This window comes from Chiloscyllium plagiosum, unplaced genomic scaffold, assembly GCF_037043375.1.
Source record: "Chiloscyllium plagiosum isolate Xiang-an unplaced genomic scaffold, Cpla_swu_hap1 HiC_scaffold_21, whole genome shotgun sequence".
Taxonomy (NCBI): Eukaryota; Metazoa; Chordata; class Chondrichthyes; order Orectolobiformes; family Hemiscylliidae; genus Chiloscyllium; species Chiloscyllium plagiosum.
The window spans coordinates 36,815,564-36,840,201 of NW_028270159.1; the positions used below are offsets into that span (position 1 = coordinate 36,815,564).

The window sequence follows — 24,638 nt, forward strand, 5'->3', positions numbered from 1 at the left end:
ACCCCATCCAGCAGCTCAAACCCTGTCTTCCAATGATCCATCTTGCCTGTACTTTATTTTTATTTGTTCATTCATGGGATGACGGCATCACTGGTTAGGCCAGCATTTATTACCCAGAGGGCAATTAAGAGTCAGTCACATATAGGCCAGACCAGGTAATGAAACAGTTTTCTTCCCCAAAGGGCATTAGTGAACTAGATGGATCCTTTTCTGACAATTGAAATCATAATACAATGGTCATCATCATGCTCTTAATTCCAGATTTTTATTGCATTAAAATTACACCATTGGCTGTAGTGGGATTTGAACCTAGGTTTCTAGAACATTACCTGGGTCTCTGGATTAACAGTCCAGTGATAACAGCCTCTGGGGCCTCGCCATCTCCCCTTAATGTATGGAGCACAGTGCAGAAAGTCACCAAAGCTTCTCGGAAAAGGCTAGTCAAACTCATGATTTTCACAACCTGGAAGGACCACGAGGGCAGGTAAATGAGTAATTTACATACCCAAAGGAAGTGGAACTATGGTTTAGTATAATTTAGAGATGGGTGAATCCATGTTTCTTCTGTGAGTAATAGCGTAGCTTAACAGGGACATAATTGCGCATCAAGTATGAAGGAAGTTAGATAAAGGTGACCAAAGGCAGAATAGGTGTACATATTTTAGGAAGCTGCTGAAGTCCAATGCTATGAATGTATCTTTACCATTCCGAATCCTCTTGAGATGTAAGCCTCAATTAGCAGTTCTTCAGCCCAGAGGCTGCCAGCCTCTGATTGGCGAAGAACTCCTGGTAAATCCAGAATATCAGTGTCGAGAACTATGATCCAACAATGCTCTACCAGCCAGCTCTTAAGCTGATCGATGCATGATGGGTTAAGTTTTCTCAGAAGTGGGGACGGCAAGTTAGTCATGACCTAATCCACTGATTGCCCCCAATTTGTTTTTAAATGGGTAAATCACACTCAGAGCATCAGGATAAAGAAAACAGAAAGTGCTGGAGAAACTCAACACGTCTAGCAGCATCTGTGGACAGAGAAACAGAAGTAACATTTTGAGTCCAATATTGATTCTTCTTTGGAATTGATGCTGCCAGACCTGCTGATTTTCTCCGGCACTTTCTGTTTTAACTTCAAATCTCGGATATCCACATTATGTTGCTTTTAGTCAAGATAAATAGGCCATTTTCAGACTGGCAAATTTTAAGTCATGGATTGGTGCATGGATCAGTGCTGGGATTTCAATGACTGCATTTACAATCTATATTCATAACTTAGTTAAAGGCTCAGTGCTAGATCCATTTTTGCTTGTCATTTATATAAATGATTTAGATAAGAATAGAGAAAGTATGGCTGTTACGTTTCTGGATGACACTAAGATTGATGGTATAGTGGACATGAAGAAGGTCGACTATGACTACAAAGAGTTCTTAATCAATTCGATCAATGGGCTGAAGAGAGATAGATGGAGTTTAATTCGGATAAGTGTGAGGTATTGCATGTTGGTAAAACAAAGGTAAGATGGATACAAATAAAAGTAGGGCCTTGGGTAGTGTTGTAAAACAGAGAGGCCTAAGAGTTCAGGTACAAAATTCTGTGAAGTTTGCATCACAAATAGATAGAGTGGTTAGAAAAGCTCTTAACACACTTTCCTTCATTGGTCAGACCTTTGACTATAGGAGTTGAGTTGGCATTTTGAGGTTTTACAGGGTGTTGGTGAGATATCTTCTGCAGGACTGTGTCCCGTTCTGGTCTCCTTGTACAGGAAGGATATTGGAAGCTGGAGAGAGTTCAGAAGGGATTTACCAGCATGGTTCCAGGAATGGAGGGTTTGAGTTATGAAGAGAGGCTAGATAGGCTGTGACTTCTTTCACTGGAGTGTCAGAGGTTGCAAGGTGACCTTATGGAGGTTTTTAAAATCATGAAGGACATAGATAGGGTGAATGGTAGGTTCCTTTCCCTAGGCTGGGGAATTTCAAGGCTAGGGGCCATATTTTTAAGGTGAGAGGAGAAAGATCTTAAGAAGACATAAGAGGTATTTTATTTTTGCCTAGAAGTACATATGTGGAATGACCATCCAGAGAAAGTGGTGGGTATAGGTACAGTAACATTGGTTAAAAGATGTTTAGATAAGCACATGACTAAGAAATGTTTGTAGAGATATGGGCCAAACGTATGCAGGTGGAAGTGGTTTAATTTGGGAACATGGTCGTCATGGAGTGGTTGGACCAACGGATCTGTTTTCGTGCTGTATTACTCTATGACAAGTCCTGTCGAGCTGTAACATAATTCTTCTTTGGTAGTGCAAAGAAAAAGAGCAAATACGCAAAAAAAGTCCCAAGTCAGAGGAAGTGGAGTGGCAGTTCAGGACAGAAGATTGGAGAATATTATTCAATTAGATGTCATCCCCTGTTAAAATAGAAATAGACCAGTTTTGAATGATCAAGCCCATTCTTTCAGAAGAACACATACAATAACCTCAATAAGCCTGATAGAATTTATTTTTTGGAAGACCTCATAGATCTTCTGAAATTGTTATGTATTGCTCCAGATTTTCCATTAATAGTTTACTCCTGCATTGCTTTGCACGAACCTTCTGAGAAATTCTTATGCTATGATGAATATTTGTCAGAAATGCCATGCCGATGGATCATTCTGTCATTGTTGGACATACTTGTTTCATAGCTTTCATTTAAGAATGGTAGAATCCATTCTTAACCAGCTATCAGTTCTGCCCTTTCAAACACTTTTTACTAAGATTCTTGTTTCAGATATCCAAAAGGAGGAGTGGTTTTTGAAAAAAAAATCTATTTAGTTTCAAAATAAAGTATTGCTCAAGCTTTCTTAATTCTGTGTCCGTTCTACATCAGCAGGCAAATAAATATAGTTTCGAGCACCTTTATTAGTTGTGGCTTTCAGCAGCTTAAAAGTACAGACCAGTTTTCATCAATCTTCTTTCTGACAGTGAAAAAAAGTTCAATTGCAAGTCTCCTCTCATAAATTAGAGCACTAAGTAAGCAGAAACATCCCTGTTGTTTTTCTGTGAACCCTTTCCAAAGCATAAATATTACTTTGACAGTAGGGTATCTACTATTTCCTCTTGTTCCCTGTGAGAAAACTTAGCCTTTTCTTGTCCTCTGCTCAGGTTCACATCTCCATGTGGAACATTGTTGTGACTAATGTGAATTACTACACTATTAATTGCAGCAATTAATTGCCAAAATCAACCACTATCTAACACCTCGTCTCCTTTCTGTCATGTTGTCCAAGCCTACGGGCCATGTGCTAATAATCCAAGAGCACTGTCAGGCAATATCCAGCCATGGTTTATGCCAACTGTTCTCTTAACTCAGCCACTATGAGACACACAGCAATAGCTCAAGAATGACTCATCCACTTTTCTTTCCATTCCCTAAACATGGAGGTTCCTGACTGCTGTGCCTTAACCAATCACAGTGTCTCTGACAAATAGCACAATTTTATGGTCTCTCACGGCACACGTGGAAACAGCAAAGGTTTGTACTTAGGCAGATAGTGGTATGAAGGTTGGCTAGCCAGTAATATTAGAAATGACAGTAAAAGTTTCTTTCAGTACATAAGAAACAAACGACAGGCAAGAGTAGACATTGGGCCACTTCAAACTGATGCTGGAAACCTAGTGATGGGAGATAAGGAAATAGCTGGAAAACTTAATAAGTACTTTGCATCAGTTTTCACAGTGGAAGACATGAGTAATATCCCAACAATTAAAGGGAGTCGGGGGCTGAGTTGAGTATGGTTGCCATTACAAAAGAGAAAGTGCTAGAAAAGCTAAAAGGTCTTAAAATTGATAAATCTCTTGGCCCCAATGGGCTACATCTGAGAGTTCTGAGGGAGGTGGCTGAGGAAATAGCGGAGGCGTTGGTTGAGATCTGTCAAAAGTCACTGGAGTCAGGGAAAGTCCCAGATGATTGGAAGATCACTATTGTAACCCCCTTGTTCAAGAAAGGATCAAGGCAAAAGATGGAAAATTATAGGCCAATTAGCCTAACCTCGGTTGTTGGTAAAATTATATAATCCATCATTAAGGATGAGGTTTCTAAATTCTTGGAAGAGCAGGCTTGGATTAGAACAAGTCAACATGGATTTAGTAAGGGGAGGTCGTGCCTGAAAAACCTGTTGGAGTTCTTTGAAGAGGTGACAAGTAGGTTAGACCAGGGAAGCCCAGTGGATGTTATCTACCCAGACTTCCAAAAGGCCTTTGATAAGGTGCCACACAGGAGGCTGCTGAGCAAGGTGAGGGCCCATGGTGTTCGAGGTGAGCTACTGGTATGGATTGAGGATTGGCTGTTTGACAGAAGGCAGAGAGTTAGGATAAAAGGTTCTTTTTCGGAATGGCAGCTGGTGACAAGCGGTGTCCTGCAGGGTTCAGTGTTGGGGCCGCAGCTGTTCACACTATATATTAATGATCTGGATGAAGGGACTGGGGGCATTATAGTGAAGTTTGCTGATGATACAAAGTTAGGTGGACAGGCAGGTAGTACTGAGGAAGTAGGGAGGCTGCAGAAGGATCTAGACAGTTTGGAAGAGTGGTCCAGGAAATGGCTGATAGAATTCAATGTGAGCAAATGCGAGGTCTTGCACTTTGGAAAAAAGAATACAAGCATGGACTACTTTCTAAACGGTGAGAAAATTCATAAAGCCAAAGTACAGAGGGATCTGGGAGTGTTAGTTGAGGATTCTCTAAAGGTAAACATGCAGGTTGAGTCCGTGATTAAGAAAGCGAATGCAATGTTGTCAATTATCTCAAGAGGGTTGGAATATAAAAGCACTGTTGTGCTACTGAGACTTTATAAAGCTCTGGTTAGTCCCCATTTGGAGTACTGTGTCCAGTTTTGGTCCCCACACCTCAGGAAGGACATACTGGCACTGGAGCGTGTCCAGCGGAGATTCACACGGATGATCCCTGGATTGGTAGGTCTAACATATGAGGAACGGCTGAGGATCCTGGGATTGTATTCATTGGAGTTTAGAAGATTAAGGGGAGATCTAATAGAAACTTACAAGATAATACATGGCTTGGAGAGGGTGGACGCTAGGAAATTGTTTCCGTTTGGCGAGGAGACTAGGACCCGTGGACACAGCTTTAGAATTAGAGGGGGTAAATTCAGAACAGAAATGCGGAGACATTTCTTCAGCCAGTGAGTGGTGGGCCTGTGGAATTCATTGCCACAGAGTGCAGTGCAGGCTGGGACGCTAAATGTCTTCAAGGCAGAAATTGATAAATTCTTGATGTCACAAGGAATTAAGGGCTACGGTGAGAATGCGGGTAAGTGGATTTGAAATGCCCATCAGCCATGATTGAATGGCGGAGTGGACTCGATGGGCCGAATGGCCTTACTTCCGCTCCTATGTCTTATGGTCTTATGGTCTTATGCCTGATCCTCGCTGTGTGTCCACCTCTGTTTGAACTAAGTCAGGGTGGGAAGGTGCACAGCTGGATTTGTTGCCCTTCCACCATTAATGCCCTAAATTGGATAATCCCTCAGCCTCATTCCGACATGGCTGGTATTTACCTGGCTGCAGATGGATAATCAACATGTGGCCGTCATGAGAGCTAAAACAGTGCATCCAGCTTGACATCCCATGGATTGTGGGGGTGGCGGGGGGGGGTTGCTCCTTGTTCCAAGGCACTCACTACCTGATCGGAGAGTACAACAGAGGGAAGGGACAATCCTGATAAATGCCACAGCATACTCACCCTACTCTTCCACCCTTGTTCTTACTGCCGGGCCCTGCCTACATCTCTAATCCCACACCCTCCACCCTCTGAACGCATTTCCTCCATAATCCTACCTATGGTGCAGCTCACTCTTTGATTTTGGGTGTCCGGTACACATCATCCTGGCAATGGCCAGAGCCTCCTCTGTGACATTGCCATTCAGAAGAGCTGTCAATTGGCCAACAGGTCTAGATAGACAAGATTTCCATTCCCAGTGTGCTGGGAAAAACACACAGGTGGTAATTTAACTGCCCGAGTAGTACTTGATGCAAACAGGCTTTAGGTTATAAAATGCAGCCTGGAACTCCAATCATTGGAAAACAATGATTGAAAAATGAAGAAAAAGCAAGAACTCTCTGCTGCATCATGCCTGATATCCCATGTCACCACAGAATGATATGTTCCTACTGACAGGAATTGGAGGAAAAATACTTCAAGAGAACTAGGGCTAATCTCCAGTTTAATTCAGGATCAATTTTTTCACTGCATGCTTCAAACTTTGTATAAGTTTAAGATGGGTGACAAGTCTGCAGTCCATTTCACATCACTTCTGATTTCTAATTACTTTGATTCAAATGAAGTAAAGTAAGTCAAGGTGTAAAATGACCTTTCCACTTACTACTGTCCAAGGCAAAATTCTCCTGAAAGTTTCTGAAAGATTATCACAAAGAAGTTATTCTTTGTGACATCATATGAATTTTCCAAATATCTGTATCAAATTTGCGAGTCAAGGATTGTAATAGGCTTGACCTAATTATTTAAGTCAAAAGCCACATGACACCAGGAGTGCTGGTCCTTCATCAGGTCTGAGGAAGCTCTCCTTAAACATGTTAACTGATGTTACATTAATGGGAAATAAAACTTCTCAATACTTTGGAGATACCTTTGTATTCAAGTGCAAACCTCTCATAGAGTAAAGACACCATTCTTTCAATGAGTACTTGTTTATCGAGATCTGCTGTGTCTCATTTGATTCTTTCCCAAGTCTGTATATGTAAAGGATATTTCTATACCTTCCTAGCATATCCCTCTCTATTTACACTGCACTTGTCAAAAATGAAGTCTAGATCTGAGAGAGTTAATAACACAATATTGGATCTGAATCCTTACTTATGCCGTAATTATGACATGCATTGCTCCAGTGCATAGGGTTATGACTCCACTTATACAGACCTCATGTAAAGCATTCTATCACACTCCCACTTTACTATAAATTTTTTTGTACAATTGCCAAAGAAAGCCTTATGGAAGGGATTTAAGGTAATGTGATGATTTACAATGTATGGTCATAAATTAGATTCAACCTTTTTGCCTGCAATATGGATTAGTCAATTTATTTTGTGTTCTTGTTCATGCTCTGCTTTTCTTAATTGCTCTGAAACTCAAGACATCCTGTGCCATCTGCATAAATTTCACCAAGTCTCTTCAGTTCATTTGTGATTAATGTAGTGAAGTGACAGGTAACCATTAATAGATAGTTTGTGCAGAGTACATATTTATATTTTTATTCACTCACTGGACTTTGGTGTCACTGACTGCACCAGCATTTATTGCCTGTCACTGTTTGCCCTTGAGAAGGTGGTGTTATGCTGCCTTCTTGAATTGCTGCAGTCTGTGTGCTGTAGGTAGACCCACAACGCCCTGAGGGAGAGAATTCCAGAATTTTGACCCAGTAACAGTGAAAGAAAGGCAATATATTTCCAAGGCAGCATGGTGAGTGGCTTGGAGGGGAACTTGCAGGTGGTGGTGTTACCCTGTGTCTGCTGCCCTTGTCCTTCGAGGTGCAAGTGATCATGGGCTTAAAAAGTGCTGTCTGAGGATCTTGTGAATTTCTCCAGTGCATCTGAAAGATAGTATGCACTGGTACTGCTGAATGTCTGTGGTGGAGGGGGTCGATCCTTATGGATGTGGTGCCTATCAATCAAATAGAAGGATAAGGCAGATGATTATGTGACAGAGTTCCTTGCAATCTTGTTAATGTTCATAGGTGGCTTTCCCTAGCTTTGCTTGCTACTGCAAAAAAACATTAATTCCACATTAGGGTACAGTTCCACAGGTTTATAATGCAACCTGGTGTCTTGTCAACATAGCACTTGATCATGTGAGGTTTAACTAGACGGGCTGGGAAATCATAATTAAATCTGATCTATCCATTGCCTCACGCACACACGTACTTCCAGGAGACACTGCACAGCAACTGGCAACATAGGATAGAGTCACCATTGCTATTCTGAGTAGTTAAGATCAAATACAGTGTACAAACCACTGGCCTAGAATAATCAATGAATTTGATACAGATTAGCACTTAAATCATAGACATTCCTGGCTCAGCTACTCACTGGATACACTTACTTTGCCTCGAGGGAAACCAAATATTGTCACCAACACTTTTCTTCTTGAACTTGGCAACATGACAAACACCAGGAACATCAAAAATCCAGGACATCAAGGAAAGGTTCTATGGCAGGTCAAAGGTCGGTCTGTAATTGTGCACCTTGCACTTGTGTGTACATTCAATGTCCTGTTTAAATAGAAACCAGCAGCTTTTCCTGAGTTTAGACATTTGAATTGACCAATGACCTCTTGCGAAATGCAGGATATATATTCAACACAGGAATGATTCAACATATCCATTGGGACACCTCACGTAGTAATAAAATCCTTCATAAATGTAAGTAATGATCAGCTATAAATAGCATGTGAGGCAAGGTTATGTATTCTCAAGGCGGTAAGAGGCTAATTTTGCTTTAAATTTTAATGACAAAAGTAATGAAATCCATTAGCTTTCAGCATTCAATGAACACACTTAAACCAAGCTGGGAAATGCATTAGATCTTATTCAACCTTAGTGACCAGATAAGGAGGGACCAAAAATGTCACCATTGATGCCATTAGGGGAGAGAAAGAAATCGTGCAGGATTTTCTGGTGAAGAATTGAAACCCCTGAAGGAACATTATCCTCAATATGAAAGAGAGAAAATAAAATGCACACAACATTTTGTTTTTCTTTTTAGAAGTAGCAATAAAAAAATGTCATCTAACAAAAATTACTGAGACAGCATAATTGATAATCAAGTGACATGGCAAAAATTGACAAACCTACTCAATTACCAGATTGTAATGACAGACCTCGAAAGAACTTTGCTGTCCATCAAGTATGGCAGTTCCTCACAATTTCCATGTGATCCCTGTCAGATGTCATCTGCCAGACTGGCTCTGTAACTGATGGTGAAAGCGGACGGCACAATGGCACTGCAGTCTCACTGCACCAGGGTTCTTTGCTTGATTCCAGCCCTGAGTGATTGTGTGGCGTTTGCACATTCTTCCTGTGTCTGTGTTGGGTTCCTTTGGGTGTTCTGGTTTCCTCTACAATCCGAAGATGTGCAAATTCACTAGATTAGCCAAAGTAAATGTGGGGTAACAGGGAAGGGGTGGGATGCTCTTCAGAGGGTCGGGCCAGACTCATTTGGCCAAATGGCCTCTTTCCAACTGTAGACATCTACATTACAAAAGATTATCAGGGAAGACAACCATCTTCCTATGTACCAGCTATGACTCCAACCATCAGAGAGTGTTTCCCCTGATTTCCATTAACTCCAATTTTACTAGAATGGCCCTTAATGTCAAGGGCTGTCACCAGATATGTGAGAGCATTACCAACTGCAAATTCGCCTCCAAGCCACTAGCCAGTCTTATTTGGAAATATATAATTATTCCTTCACTGTCCTGGAATCCCCTGCCAACAGCATTGTAAGTTTATCAACAGAACATGGACTGCAGCAGTTCAAGAAGACAGCTCACCACCACCTTTTCAAGATCAACGAGGGGCAGGCAATAAATATTGGCCAGCCAATGACACCCACATGAGTGAGTAACAAAAATAAAATTACAGCCCTACTTTTAGCAGTCAGCCAAATGATAGAAGGTGTTGTCAATAGTGTTATCAAGCAGCACTCACTAACTGCCCATTCTTTAACGTATAGCTTGAGTGCACTAGGAACATGAGTGTTCTAGACCTTACTGTAGCCTTGATTCAAGCATGGACATAAGAGCTGAATTCCGGAAGTGACTTGAAGTGAGAGTAATTGCCTGTGTTCCCCCTTTATTGTTCTGCTGTCTGAGCTTCATGTGTTTTTGGAAGCAGAAGCCCGTGCATTGGCATGCCAAATCGGCAAGTGCAGAACTTATGATCATATTTATTGCAGCATTTTACTGAGTGTGGCATCAAGCAGCCCCAGGAAATTTGAAGTCAATAGAAATTCAGGGACAATCTCTACAGTGGCATGAGTTACATTTAAAACAATGGCAGACAGTCAAACTTGTTGCAGGCCGGTCATTTTAAGTTAATTCCTCCAGTCATTCCTCAAGCCAGTATCATAAGATCATAAATGTCAGAGCAAATTACACCATTCAGCCCATTGAGTCTGCTCTACTGTTTAATCATGGCTGCTATGATTCTTAACCACATTCTCCTTCATCCCAAAATCCTTTAGACCCCTTACTGATAAAGAACGTATCCATCTCTGTCTTAAAAACACTCAATGGCTTGCCTCCCCAGTTTTCTGTGAGGCAGTGCCTTCGTGTCCTAGACTTGCTTACTAGCGGATACATCTTCTCCATGTCCACTCTGTCCAAGTCTTCTGCAAGTTTCATTGAGATGCCTCTCATCCTTATAAACTCCACCATATACAAACCTAAAATCCTCAACTTCTTCTCGTATCAAAAGCCCTTCATTTCCAAGATATTTATTGTAAAACTCCTTTGGACCCTCCAAGGCTAGCACATCCTTTCTTAGATACAGGGCCCAAAACTCTGCTATCCTTGGCATAACCATCTTCAGCTGTTTCATCAATGACCTGCTCTCCATGGGAATGTTTGCTGATTGCATTGAGTTCCAAAGTAATTTATAAGTTTTAGATGATGCAGCTCCACATTGCAGCTTATATGGAAACTGTTCAGGTTTGGGCTAAGTGCAGAGAAACTTCACACCACTTAAGAGGTGGCAAAGGCCACCTATATTTATCGCCTGCCCTTGACATACAAATACATTATCATTGCCACATTTCTCACCATCAACATCTTAGATATCACCATTAAGTATAAACATAATGGAACTAACTACATAAATATTGTGCCGACAAAACCAGAGGCTCCATAGTTTGGGAAGAGTGGTTGGCTAGCTGACTCCCCAAAGCTTTTCCACATCTTGCATAAGGGCACACTATTGGAATACTATCCATTTGCTGGTTGAGTCCAACTCCAATAGCATTTAAGAAATTCCTTGCAGCACTCCATAAATTAGCTTACCCAACGCAGCGTAAACTATGCTTTGTCATGTATATTTTGAGTGTGCTTTGGGATTCAGTCTGGAGTTTTCTGACTTCACAAATCTGGCTGTGTGGTACTCTTGTGGTGTGAATCAACATAGTTAACATGCTTCTAAACCCAACATAGCCATAATGAACTACAGGAAGTGCTGCAAATTCTCCCTTGGTCTGGCAGCATCTGTGTGGAGAAAAACCCGGACTTAATGGTCAGAATTCGATAGGGGTTAGAGCAAAGCAGTCTACAGTGAGATTTGTGGCAGAATTGCATGAGGTTTCTGATGTATCCTGTTACATTATTTTAGGCATTTGCTAAATGGCTGGACAAGTTTCTCACTAGGAAACAGCAACTTGTCAATCAAATTGTTAAATGCCTGATTAAAGGCACAATTGACCTCATTAAAATTCAAGTTCCAATCTGACAAAACATGTTGAACAAGCTAAATGTCTCACCATGGAACCAGAGTAGTAATTGGAAACTTCAGTTCACTGCTTGATCTAAAGGACATGTTGGACACCAGTCACCAACATCTCAGGCCATGCTCCACGGGCACCAGCCAAACACGCCACATCTATAGACACTGGCATCCAATATATGCCCTTACCTAGGAACCCTCATTGTCTGATCCACTCATAGGACACCTCTATATTTCAATGCTACACCTTGGGCTGCACCAGCAACTATCTTTGTAAATGTTGCAGCAAGGATACTGTGCACCCAGCGGTACACACCCAGCTGATGGTGTGGACCAGGCTCCATCTTGGGCCTGTTCATTTGCCATCACAGTGCTTATACACTCTGAGTCTACCAGCATCCTTGCTTTGCATTGCCTTGCACTTTTTTGTCTAAACCAGAGATATCAAGCTCATACAGTAATGACATGCCACTTAGCAAAGACACAAAGTCATGAAACTGATCATGGTTGTGAACAGTCCTCAGTCAAGCCAAGGGGATATCCTTCACTCAGTAGGAGCTAACACAGTAACTCAAGGGCAGTTTGGGATGACAGTCAGTCAGCTGCATAGGGGGAGGTCAGGGTCAGAATGCTGATCTCAAAAGTGGTGAGGAACTGCAGGTCAGGCAGCCAAATATTAGCCTTAGCTCTTTCTGCCCTATTGTGATCGGTTTTCCTCCTGGAATGAAAGAGAGGGGTAGGTATTAATGGAAATGAAAATGGATGGCACAGCTGTTATTTTTGGTGTGTGTGGAGATGTCCTGAGCGAGTGAGTCAGCAGCAGAGAAGGCACTGAGCATTAGTGATGTTGGGGGTTGGGTGGGAAAGGGTGAGTGGAGAAATGTGGTGGGCAATAGTGTGAGCGATAATGCATGAGCCTTGTTTGAAGGAGCAGACTGAGTGTGAGGCATCAGGGAGAAGATGGCAGCACTTAGTTGGTGGAGTGGAGAATGTGATTGACCGTCTTCTGACAGGGCAAGGTGATGGAATCTACACTGACTCAGATGGCAACCTCACACTAGACTGGCATCCATTGGTGAAGCTGCTTACTCTACTGATCCTCTGCACTACCCTGCCCACTAGGACCTCTAAGACTCTGCCAGCACAATGAGGCATCAAATTCATCTTATCTGCCAAGTTTGGGGCAAATATCAGGAACTGCTAAGGGCACTCTGCACTAACAGTGCTTGTCTGGGTGCACAATGGCCTTTTAAAGATGGCAGCAGTGTCATGGACATTGGTCAATTCTGGGATATTATGGTAGGGCTGAGTTGTTCTGAGAAAGGTGCATGGTATCAATGGGATGGAATTGGGCATGAGGGATGTCATTGGGGAGGGGCAAATAGTAATGAGGTGACTTAGCTCAGGTGGACTAAGAAAACTCACTTTGCCTCCCAATGAAAATCCCTCCAAAAAACTCAACACAGCTGGCACCTTGCCAAAAAAATGCAAGATACAATCTAATGTTTAAGTCAATATGTCATGGGCAAGAAGGAGAAGAGAATTTAAATACTTTGCTGTTCTCATCTTTTGCCCATACCAAAGTTGAATTTTAACATTTTTAAAAATCCCATCATATGTCTTTATGCTTTTAAGACAGGAAGAGGTATATTTCCCTAACCTTGGTTAAGTCCAATTTAAAAATGACCCACAGCAAACTGCTTAGGGGTAAATCAAATTCGGGTTTATTAATATATTTAAAACCAATGGTGAAGGGGATGGGGGGGAGGAGGTGATAGTGATTATGCCACACAAGCGTGCAAGGAACAAAGGAAAACAATGACAATTATGAATCATGTAATTAGAAAATATATTGGCCATAATTCACTTGAGTTCTGTCAGTCAGTCAGTGTGAGTAAGTTCTTGCAATTGCCTGATCTGACAAAGCCCTTTCTTATAGGAGGTCATATGCAATTGAAGGACCACATTATCATTCTTCCGCACTAGGAAACTGTTCCCTCCTTTAGCAAAATATAGGATTATTTTCCCGTAAATCAGGAAAAGGTTGAAACCAAAAGAGAAAATGCTGGAAAATCTCACCAGGTCTGGCAGCATCTGTAAGGAGGGAAAAGAGCTGACATTTTGAGTCTAGCTGACACTTTGTCAAAGCTAAAAAAAAAGGGAGAAATAGGAAGGTATTTATACGAGGCTGAGAGAAGGTGAGTCATGGCTCCAGACGCAAAGGTAGCAATAAAGAGGTGATAATGACAGTGCATAGAGAGATTATAGGGAGATTAGGAGCTGTGAATGATCAAGGCTGAAGGCAGTGCTATGTGACAAAATATGTGGGGGATGAGGGGGAATGGGTGAAGCAGAGGCAAAATGGAAAACAGGGGAGAAGGGTAGCAAAGGGGGAAGAGAGGAAAAAGGTAATGAGAGAGTGGGGAGCGAGAGAAAGAGAGACAATCAAGAAATAAGAGGTACAGAACAGTGAAAAAAATAATAAAAAGAGGTAAATAAAATAAATGAAATAAAATTACGGAGCAGAATTAAAACAGAGGGGTTGAGATGAGATAATCATCTGAAGTTGTTGAATTCAGTGTTGAGACCGGCAGGCTGTACCGTGCCAAGTCGGAAGATGAGATGCTGTTCCTCCAGTTTGTGTTGAGCTTCACTGGAACATTGCAGCAGGCCCAGGACAGACATGTGGGCATAGGAGCAGGATTGTGTGTTGAAGTGTTGAAGATTCCAGCATCCGCAGTAACTTGCTTTTATCCAGGAAAAGGCTGAGACTGGAAGCAGACTGGCGCTATACGTAGAGCTGCTTTGCTATGAACTGTACAAAAGTTAAAGCAAAGCACTGAGGAAAGGAATCAAATTTTCAATTAAATCAATTCAATATCCATGTGTTTCACTCACGTGCCTGGGGTTCTCATATATGTAACTTGATTTGATGAGATGGCTTGCAAGCATCTGGTCAAAAACCACAGTAGGCTGCAGGAGATAAATTGTTGGGCCATCAGTATCGTGTCAAGCATACCGTGTTTGATGGATTTTTTTCAAACCATTCTTTTCATCCCCAGGAAATACTTGAAGTATATTGCAGTACATTATGATCAGTAAGTGTCCATTAAGAAAATATAAACAAGAGAATATAATATTTTTCAAAAAACAATTTCAGACCTCTTCATGCTTACTGGGCATGAAAATCAAACCAAATGGAAATTAAAGATGGAACAAACTTAACAAGTAATGAGTCATTAAAAGGGGTAGGGAGAGAAAAGAACATTGAGGATTGCCATAGTAACAGCATCTTTCCTCATTGGTGCTGCTGAAACTCAAAGAGAGTTCTGTTTGAAAAAGAGTGGGGATTTGTGTTTGACAGTGCAAAAGAATATGAGCAATTGAATGAGAAACAGACCATTTGGCTTTTCCCCATTTAATATGACCGAAGCTGATCATGTGGTTCAATTCCCTATTGCTACCCTATTCCCATAGCCTCAATTCCTTAAGTATTTCTCATCATCTTCCACAGTCAAAACTAATTCCTGTAAGTTTTGATCTTGTATCATCTTCAGACAAACTAATTAGATTGACCAAGGTTGGCTGCAAGGAAAAATGAGTCAGTTGTCGCCTCTCACAGTTCATGAGAAGTGTCAAAATCTGGTGGCTTTGTTAGGCTGCAAAATCAAAATAAAGCTGAATAAACCATACCATTGTAGTGAAATGGCAATACATACCATAAGGCAGTAAAATACAATATATACCATAAGGCAGTAAAAGACAAAAACAGAAACAGAAATTGCTGGAAAAATTCAGCAGTTTTGGCAGCATGGTGTGGAGCGAAATGAGAGTTAAGAAATCAGAAAATTCAGAACTGAAGGGGTTGGAGGAATAAAGAATTCCCAAAGGTTTCAAGGGGGGTAGCAAGGAGGGGAAAGAATATTGAGGGATTTGAAGATGAGGCTGAGGATTTTATATTGGACACATTGATAGATCAAATGTAAATCAACCAGCACAGACATGAGGGTGAAAGGGACATAGTGCAAATTAGGGTAAAAGTTACCTTTGAATGAGTTTAAGTTTATGTAATATGAAAGATGGGGAATTGGATAGCAAAATATCAAAATAGTCAATCCCAAGATACAGATGGCAAACTAATGAACAGCTTACAAATATTCCTTACCATAAAGATCATGCTGGCAGAGTGCATCAGTTCTATTTTCATACCAATGTTCTTAAGGATTCTCTAAGATTCAATCTACTGCATTTAACAATGTAGAATAATGACGTTTTTAGTCACTAATTATTTGAAATCTACTCTTGATAATTCAATATTCAACAATAAAATGGCTGCATGAATTCCATGGAAGTTAAAATTTTGTCTGAATAATCTAAGTGGCCTAATATGAAACTTCTGTACAACCTCAATGGATATGATATGAAGAAAGATTAATCAAAATTACAGAATGTACATGATGCTGCCAGTTTCAGGAATGGGCGGCGCCATCTACAGTGCTATCTCGCAGCACCTGCTCAGTAATAACCTGCTCAGTGACACCCAGTTTAGGTTCCACCAGGGGCACTCAGTTACCAAACTTATTACAGCCTTGGTTCAAACATAGATAAAATAGCTGAACTCCAGAGATGAGGTGAGAGTGACAACAAGGATGCATTTGACCCAGTGTGGCATCAAGGAACTAGAGCAAAACTGGAGTCAATGGCAATCAGAGGGAAAACTCTCCACTGGTTACATCATAGCTGGTGCAAAGGAAGATGGTTGTGAGTTGCTCAAGGTAATCTCTGTAGGAGTTCCTCAGGATAGTTCTCCAGGCCTAACACATCTTCAGATGTTTCATCAATGATCTTCCCTCCATCTAAGATCAGAAGTCAGGCAGTTCACCATTGATTGCACAGAGGGTCAGGATAAACTGGTCTTTATCTGAATGGCAAACTGTAACTACTGGGGTGCTGTAGGGTTAAATTCTCAGACCTTTACTGCTTACCATATATATTAATGATCTGCAAGCAGGGACAGAGTGTCAAATAGCAAAAGCCACAGATGATACTAAAATAGGTGGCAAAGAGGCTGTGATGAGGAGATTAAGAGTTTACAGATGGATATTGATAGACTAAGCAAATGGGCCAGAAGCTGGCAGATGGAGTTTAATGTGGATAAGTGTGAGGTTATCCATTTTGGCTAAATAAAAGAGCAAATTATTATGGAAATGGGAAACAGACTCAAAATGTCTCAGTGCAGAGACATCTCAGTGACCTTGTGCATGGTAGTGGAACGCAGGTGCAGCATATAATAAGAAAGGCAAATGGAATCCTGGCATTTATTAGAAAATGACTAGATTGTAAAAGTAAAGAACTGTTATTACAATTGTATAAGGCATTGGTGAGTCCACACCTGGATTATTATGTCTAGTTGTAGTCTCCTTACTTGAAGGATGTAGTGGCTGCACAGGAGGTTCACCAGGTTGATTCCAGGGATGAAAGAGCTGTCATATGAGGAGCGGTTGAATTGCCTGGATTTGTACTCACTGGAATTCAGAAGAATGAGGGGGTTGCTGGTGGGGAGGGGCGCTGGGAGGTGGGGGGGGGGGGGGGGCGGGTGGCGGTGAGTGGTGGTGGGTGGAGGTGGAAGGGGAGGTTCTGATTGAGGTATATAAAATGTTAAAGTTGATTGATAAGATTGAATAGATGTTTTCTCTTTGAAGAATAGGGCATAGATATAGAGAGAGATGAAGTAGGCTCCAAATTGAGGTGAGGGGAAACTACTGGCACGGTGGCACAGTGGCACGGTGGTTAGCACTGCTGCCTCATAGCACCAGAGACCTGGGTTCAATTCCCGCCTCAGGCAACTGACTGTGTGGAGTTTGCAAATTCTCCCTGTGTCTGTGTGGATTTCCTCTGGGTGCTCCAGTTTCCTCCCACAGTCCAAAAATGTGCAGGTTAGGTGAATTGGCCATGTTAAATTGCCCGTAGGATTAGGCGAAGGGGTAAATGTAGGGGAATGGGTCAGGGTAGGTTGCACTTCGAAGGGATGGGTGTGGACCTGTTGGGCCGAAGGACCTGTTTCCACACTGTAAGTAATCTAATCTAACCTGAAGGTTCTTCTAGAAAGTAAAGGATAAAAACCGTTTTTCATTCCCTGGTTTGCTGAAAGCATAGGAATTCTTCACTAGTAACTATAGGCCGGTGAGTCTCACTTCTGTTGTGGGCAAAGTCTTAGAGAGAATTGTAAGGGATAGGATTTATGCACATCTGGATAGGAATAATGTGATCAAGGATAGTCAGCATGGTTTTGTGAAGGGCAAGTCGTGCCTCACAAACCTTATTGAATTCTTTGAAAAGGTGACGAAGGAGGTTGATGAGGGGAAAGCGGTAGATGTGGTATATATGGATTTTAGTAAGGCGTTTGATAAGGTTCCCCATGGTAGGCTACTGCAGAAAATACGGAGATATGGCATTGAGGGTGAGTTGGAGGTTTGGATTAGGAATTGGCTGGATGGAAGAAGACAGAGGGTAGTAGTTGATGGCAAAGTTTCTTCATGGAGTGCCGTCACTAGCGGTGTTCCGCAAGGATCTGTTTTGGGACCATTGCTGTTTGTCATTTTTATAAATGACCTGGAAGAGGGGTTAGAAGGTTGGGTGAGCAAGTTTGCGGATGATACGAAAGTCGGAGGAGTTGTTGACAGTGAGGAAGCATGTGGCAGGTTACAGCAGGATATAGAGAAGCTGCAGAGCTGGGCAGAAAGGTGGCAGATGGAATTCAATGTAGCTAAGTGCGAGGTGATTCACTTTGGGAAGAATAACAAAAAGATGGGGTACTGGGCTAATGGTCGGATACTTGGTAGTGTGGATGAGCAGAGGGATCTTGGTGTCCATGTACACAGATCTCTGAAAGTTGCCACCCAGGTAAATAGTGCGGTGAGGAAGGCATATGGCGTACTGGCTTTTATTGGTAGAGGAATTGAGTTCCGGAGTCCTGAGGTCATGATGCAGTTGTATAAGACTCTGGTACGGCCGCATCTGGAATATTGTGTGCAGTTTTGGTCGCCATACTATAGGAAGGATGTGGAGGCATTGGAACGGGTGCAGAGGAGGTTTACCAGGATGGTGCCTGGTATGGAAGGAAAATCGTATGAGGAAAGACTGAGGCACTTGGGGCTGTTTTCACTAGAGAAAAGAAGGTTTAGGGGTGACTTGATTGAGGTGTACAAGATGATTAGGGGGTTAGATAGGGTCGACAGTATGAACCTTTTCCCGCGTATTGAGTCGGGTATTACAAGGGGCCATAGCTTTAAATTAAGGGGGGGTAGATATAGGACTGATGTTCGGGGTAGGTTCTTCACTCAGCGAGTCGTTAGTTCATGGAATGCCCTGCCAGTAACAGTGGTGGACTCTCCCTCCTTATGGGCATTTAAGAGGGCATTGGATAGGTATATGGAGGATAGTGGGTTAGTGTAGTTTAGGTGGGCTTGGATCGGCGCAACATCGAGGGCCCAAGGGCCTGTACTGCGCTGTATTCTTCTATGTTCTATGTTCTATGTACTTCTCTCAGAGGGATGTGAATCCGTGGAACTCACTGCCCCAGAGTGCAGCAGGGGTAGAATCAATCAACAGATTCAAGAAAGAAATAGATAGGTTTCTGATGAAAAGTGGAACGGAGGGCTATGAAATGCAAGCCAGGAAAGTAGAGTTGAGATCAAGCTAAGATCAGCCATGATCATATTAAAAGTGGAGTGGGCTTGAAGGGTTGAAATGCCCACACCTGCTCTTAATTCCTGTGTTCAACGTTCAGCACCATTTGTGACACCTCAGGTACTAAAGCAGTACATGTTCCAATGCAACAAAGCTGGACAATATCCAGGCTTGAGCTGAAAAGTGGCAAGTAACATTGGTGCCACCCAAATGCAAAGCCATGATCATCTTCAATAAGAAATAATCTAACCATTACCACTTGCAATGAATGACATTACCACTACTGTTCAAAACCCTGGCAGTTACCATTGACTAGAAACTGAACTGGACTATTAAAATAAATACTGTGGTTACAAGAACATGTCAGAGGCTAGGACTATTGCCATGAGTAGCTCACCTCCTGATCATCCATTGCCTGTCCACCATCTTCAATGCACAAGTCAGGAGTATACTGGGAGCACTCTCCACTTGCCTGGATCAGTGCAGATTCCACAACACTTAGAAAGCTTGACACCATTCCAGGACAAAGCGGCCTGCTTGATTGGCACAACATGCATACACATCTACTCCCTTCCTCATCACCACTCTGTAGCAGTAGTGTGTACCATCTGCAATATGCACTTCAGAAATTCACCAAAATCTCTTCGACAACACCTTCCAAATCCATGACCACTTCTGTCGAAAAGATCTGTGCAGCACATACATGGGAATACCAACACCTGAAAGTTCCTCTCCAAGCACAGACCATCCCAACTTGGAAATACATTGCAGTTCCTTCAGTGTCACAGAGTCAAAATCCTGGTGTTTCCTCTCGCAAGGCAGTTAGGGTCTAGCTTCAGCATATCATCTGCTGCTCACCAGCAATTTATAAAGGGCAACTAGAGATGAGAAATAAATACTGGCAGAGCCACCAACACTTATATCCCATGAATGAACAAAAAAAAATGCTTATCTGAAACAGGAAGCAGCACTTCTTTCTCAAATGTGATGTTTTGCATTTGAATCGATGCAAAATAAGTTATAAATTTTGACAGGCTTCGTCTGATTCCATTGGATGCAATGCCAACTGCCCATAATTTAATATAAAAATTGGCATGAACTATCTATTGCTCAGCTATGTCTGAGTTGGTCGCACACAACACGGAGGGACTCAAGGTTCTGAGTAAACTCCAGGTCTGAAGTCCAAACATCGCTGCTGATATCCTGGTGCAGAACTGTTAAAACGTTGCACTGTTGGAGGAGCCATCTTTTAGATGGAACATTGAGCCAACGTCCTGCCTCCGTCCTCCAGTGGATGTAAAAGATCCCATGGTATTATTTCAAAACAGAGTTGGGGAATTTTTCCCAGAATCCAGGTATTTATTCCTCATTCAACAATCACAAAAAACAGATTATTTGATCATTATTATCATGGGATGTGGGAGTTTGCATAATGCAAAGTGTCCATGTTTCCTGCACAACAGCATCCACATTTCAGAAGTAGGCCATTCGTTGTAAAACTCTTTGAGTCATCAGGTGGACATGAAAGGCACGACATAAATATGTTTTCTTTTTCACGTCTATCAGCCTTCAATGTGATAGGAAGTGGGGAAATGGGGATGGGATTGGATTGTGGGAAGGAGAGGGCAAAAGAAACTATCATCAGCAAAAGTCGTCCCTCACGTTTAGAAGTGCAAATTTCTGAAAAAGGCTAGAGTTAGTTTCTTTTCGAACTCTACAGATTTTAATTCCTATTGTTTTTATTGCCATAGCAGCCTTTCGTGGGGGACAACTATTGTGATGGAAATAACAACAGAGCCTACTGCAGTTATGATGGCGGTGACTGCTGTGCTTCAACTGTCATTACTAAAAAGGTTAGAATCCTTCAAACTGCTTCATAAAACAGTTTTTTGGCCATGTTTGTACTTATGCGCTGTGTCCCATGACCCTTTCTATCAAGTATTTAGACAAACAATATTAATGAGTCACCAATGGCTATATTTCACCACGTTGCCAAATGTCCTCATTAAATTTTATAGATACAGGTATGAAATTGATGGATGCATCATTAGGACAAACTGTTGTGATTTGAACAGAACCTTTAAGCAATTATAAGGATATATAGCAACTTAAAGGGGGAAGAAAGAGTGGACTTATATGATGTTTTGTCTAGCTCCCAGGAGATAAGTGGGCTATTATATTTTATGAATACCATAGAACTGAAAAAGCCATAAATCTTTCTGCTCAGGATTTAGCGTTTTACTTCCCCCTCAGTCACTTCACTCCCCATCCCTCCATCTTTCATCTTTCAGTTGCTTAACTATAAAGCTGATTCATTACAAGGGAATTGTGTGTGACTGGGTCAAAACTTGCATCAGCAGAAGCAAACAGTCACTGCTTCTTGTTCCCTGAGGCACAAAATTAGAAAAATGGGGTAATAAATAGCTTTGATGAACAAACTTTAATCCTGCTTCTAACCCAGGCAGCCTGGCAGGTATGAACTGCAATCTGGAAAAAGTCAATGAAGCCCAAAATTGTGTAAAATAGACATGCTATCCATTGTCAGAAGTGCTGGATAAATACTGATATTTGGTATTTGAAAATCACAATTTCCTTATTCCAGTAATTTTGCAAATTCAGTCAGTTCATAGAGTCATAGAGATGTACAGCACGGAAACAGACCATTCATCCAACTTGTTCATGCCGACCAGATATCCCAATCGAATCTAGTCCCATTTGCCAGCATTTGGCCCATATCCCTCTGAATCCTTCCTATTCATATAGATATCAGGTGCCTTTTAAATGCTGTAATTGTACCAGCCTCCACCACTTCCTCTGGCAGCTCATTCCATACTCATGTGACCCTGTGTGAAAATTTTGTCCCTTAGGTCCCTTTTATATCTTACCCCTCTCACCCTAAACCTATGCCCTCTAGTTCTGGACTCCCCCACTCCAGGGAAAAGACCTTGTCTATTTATCTTATCCATGCCCCTCATGTTTTTATAAAACTCTATGAGGTCACCCCTCAGCCTCTGATGCTCCAGGGAAAACAGTCCCAGCCTATTCAGTCTCTCCTTATAGCTCAAATCCTCCAACCCTGGCAACATCCTGGTAAATCTTTTCTGAACCCTTTCAAGTTTCACAACATCTTTCCGATAGGAAGGAGACCAGAATTGCACACAATATTCCAAAAGTGGCCTAACCAATGTCCTGCACAGCTACAACATGACCTCCCAACTTCTGTACTCAATACTCTGACCAATAAAGGAAAGCATACCAAATGCCTTCTTCACTATCCTATCAACCTGTGACTCTACTTTCAAGGAACTATAAACCTGCACTCCAAGGTCTCTTTGTTCAGCAACACTCCCCAGACCTTGACCATTAAGTGTATAAGTCCTGCTCTGATTTGCGTTTCCAAAATGCAGCACCTCACATTTACCTAAATTAAACTCCATCTGCCACTCCTCAGCCTATTGGCCAATCTAATCAAGGTCTCATTGTATTCCGGGGTAACCTTTTTTGCTGTCCACTACACATCCAATTTTGGTGTTGTCTGCAAACTTACTAACTGCACCTCATATGTTCACATCCAAATCATTTATATAAAGGACAAAAAGCAGTGGACCCAGCAGCGATCCTTGTGGCACACCACTGGTCACAGGCCTCCAGACTGAAAAGCAACCAGCCACCAACATCCTCTGTCTTCTATCTTCAAGCCAGTTCTGTATCCGAATGGCTAGTTCTCCCTGTATTCCATGAGAACTAACCCTGCTAATCAGTCTCCCATGGGGAACCTTGTCGAACACCTTACTGTAGTCCATATAGATCACATCTACTGCTCTGCCCTCATCAATCCTCTTTGTTACTTCTTCAAGAAACTCAATCAAGTTTGTGAGACATGATTTCTCAAACACAAAGCCATGCTGACTATCTCTAATCAGTCCTTGCCTTTCCAAATATGTGTAAATCCTGTCCCTCAGGATTCCGTCCAACAACTTGCGCACCACTGATGTTAGGCTCACCGGTCTAGAGTTCCCTGGCTTTTCCTCACCACCTTTCTTAAATAATGGCATGTTAGCCATCCTCCAGTTTGCCAGCACCTCAACTGTGACTATCGATGATATAAATATCTCAGCAAGGGCCCCAGCAATCACTTCCCTAGCATCACACAGTTCTAGGGTACACCTGATCAGGTCCTGGTGATTTATTCATAGAACATAGAACAATACAGCACAGAACAGGCCCTTCGGCCCACGATGTTGTGCCGAACATTTGTCCGAGCTAATTCAAGCATTCACTTGAATGCATTTCAAGGCACCCAGCACCTGCTCCTCTGTAAGATTCACATTTTCCAAGATGTCACCATCTATTTCTCCACATTCTATATCCTCAATGTCCTTTTCCACAGTGAGCACTGATGCAAAATACTCCTTTCGTCTCTCCCCCATCTCCTGCGGCTCACACATAGGCTGCCTTGCTGATCTTTGAGGGGCCCTATTCTCTCCCTATTTACCATTTTGTCCTTAATATATTTACAAAATCCCTTTGGATTCTCCTTAACACTATTTGCCAAAACTATCTCATGTCTCCTTTTTGCCCTCCTGATTTCTCTCTTAAGTATACTCCTACTGCCTTTATACTCTCTAAGGATTCATTCAATCTCTCCTGTCTATACCTGACATATGCTTCCTTCTTTTTCTTAATCAAAACCTCAATTTCTCAAGTCATCCAGCTTTTGCTACTCCTACCAGTCTTTCCTTCACCCTAACAAGAATATACTGTCTCTGGACCCTCATTATCTCATTTCTGAAGGTTTCCCATTTTCCAGCTGTCCCTTTGCCTGCGAACCTCTCTGCCCAATCAGTTTTTGAAAGTTCTTGCCTAATACCATCAAAATTAACCTTCCTCCAATTTAGAACTTACAACTTTTACATCTGATCTATCCTTTTCCATCACTATTTTAAAACTAATAGAATCATAGTCACTGGCCCCAAAGTGCTCCCCCGCTGAGTCACCTGTTCTGCCTTATTTCCCAAGACTAGGTCAATTCTTGCACCTTCTCTAGTAGGTACATCCACGTACTGAATCAGAAAATTTTATTGTACACACTTCACAAATTTCTCTCCATCTAAACCTTAACACAATGACAGTCCCAGTCTAGGTTTGGAAAATTAAAATCCCGACCATAAACACCCTATTATTCTTATAACTGGCTGAAATCTCCTTACAAATTTGTCGCTCAATTTCCTACTGACTATTAGGGGGTCTGTGATCATCCCTTTCTTATTTCTCAGTTCCACCCAAATAACTTCCCTGGATGTATTTCCAGGTATATCCTCCCAAAGTACAACAGTAATGCTATCCCTTATCAAAAATGCCACCCCCCCTCCTCTCTTGTCTCCCTTTCTACCCTCCTTATAGCATTTGTATCCTGGAACATGAAGCTGCCAGTCCTGTCCATCCCTGAACCA

The 24,638-nt window shown here is 41.9% G+C and overlaps 1 protein-coding gene across 3 annotated transcripts in view; it reads left to right on the top strand.

Moving 5' to 3' along the window:
- Nucleotides 1-24,638, top strand: part of pappaa (pregnancy-associated plasma protein A, pappalysin 1a) — a 336,995-nt gene that overhangs the window by 248,002 nt on the left and 64,355 nt on the right. Inside the window, exon 21 of one of the 3 annotated variants that reach the window (XM_043719937.2) lies at nucleotides 20,937-21,038. The exons of 1 other annotated variant lie outside the window; for it this stretch is intronic. In XM_043719937.2, coding sequence (XP_043575872.1) covers nucleotides 20,937-21,038 — 102 coding nt within the window. The remainder of the gene's footprint in view (nucleotides 1-20,936; nucleotides 21,039-24,638) is intronic. One more of the 3 variants, XM_043719938.2, reaches the window with a different exon arrangement.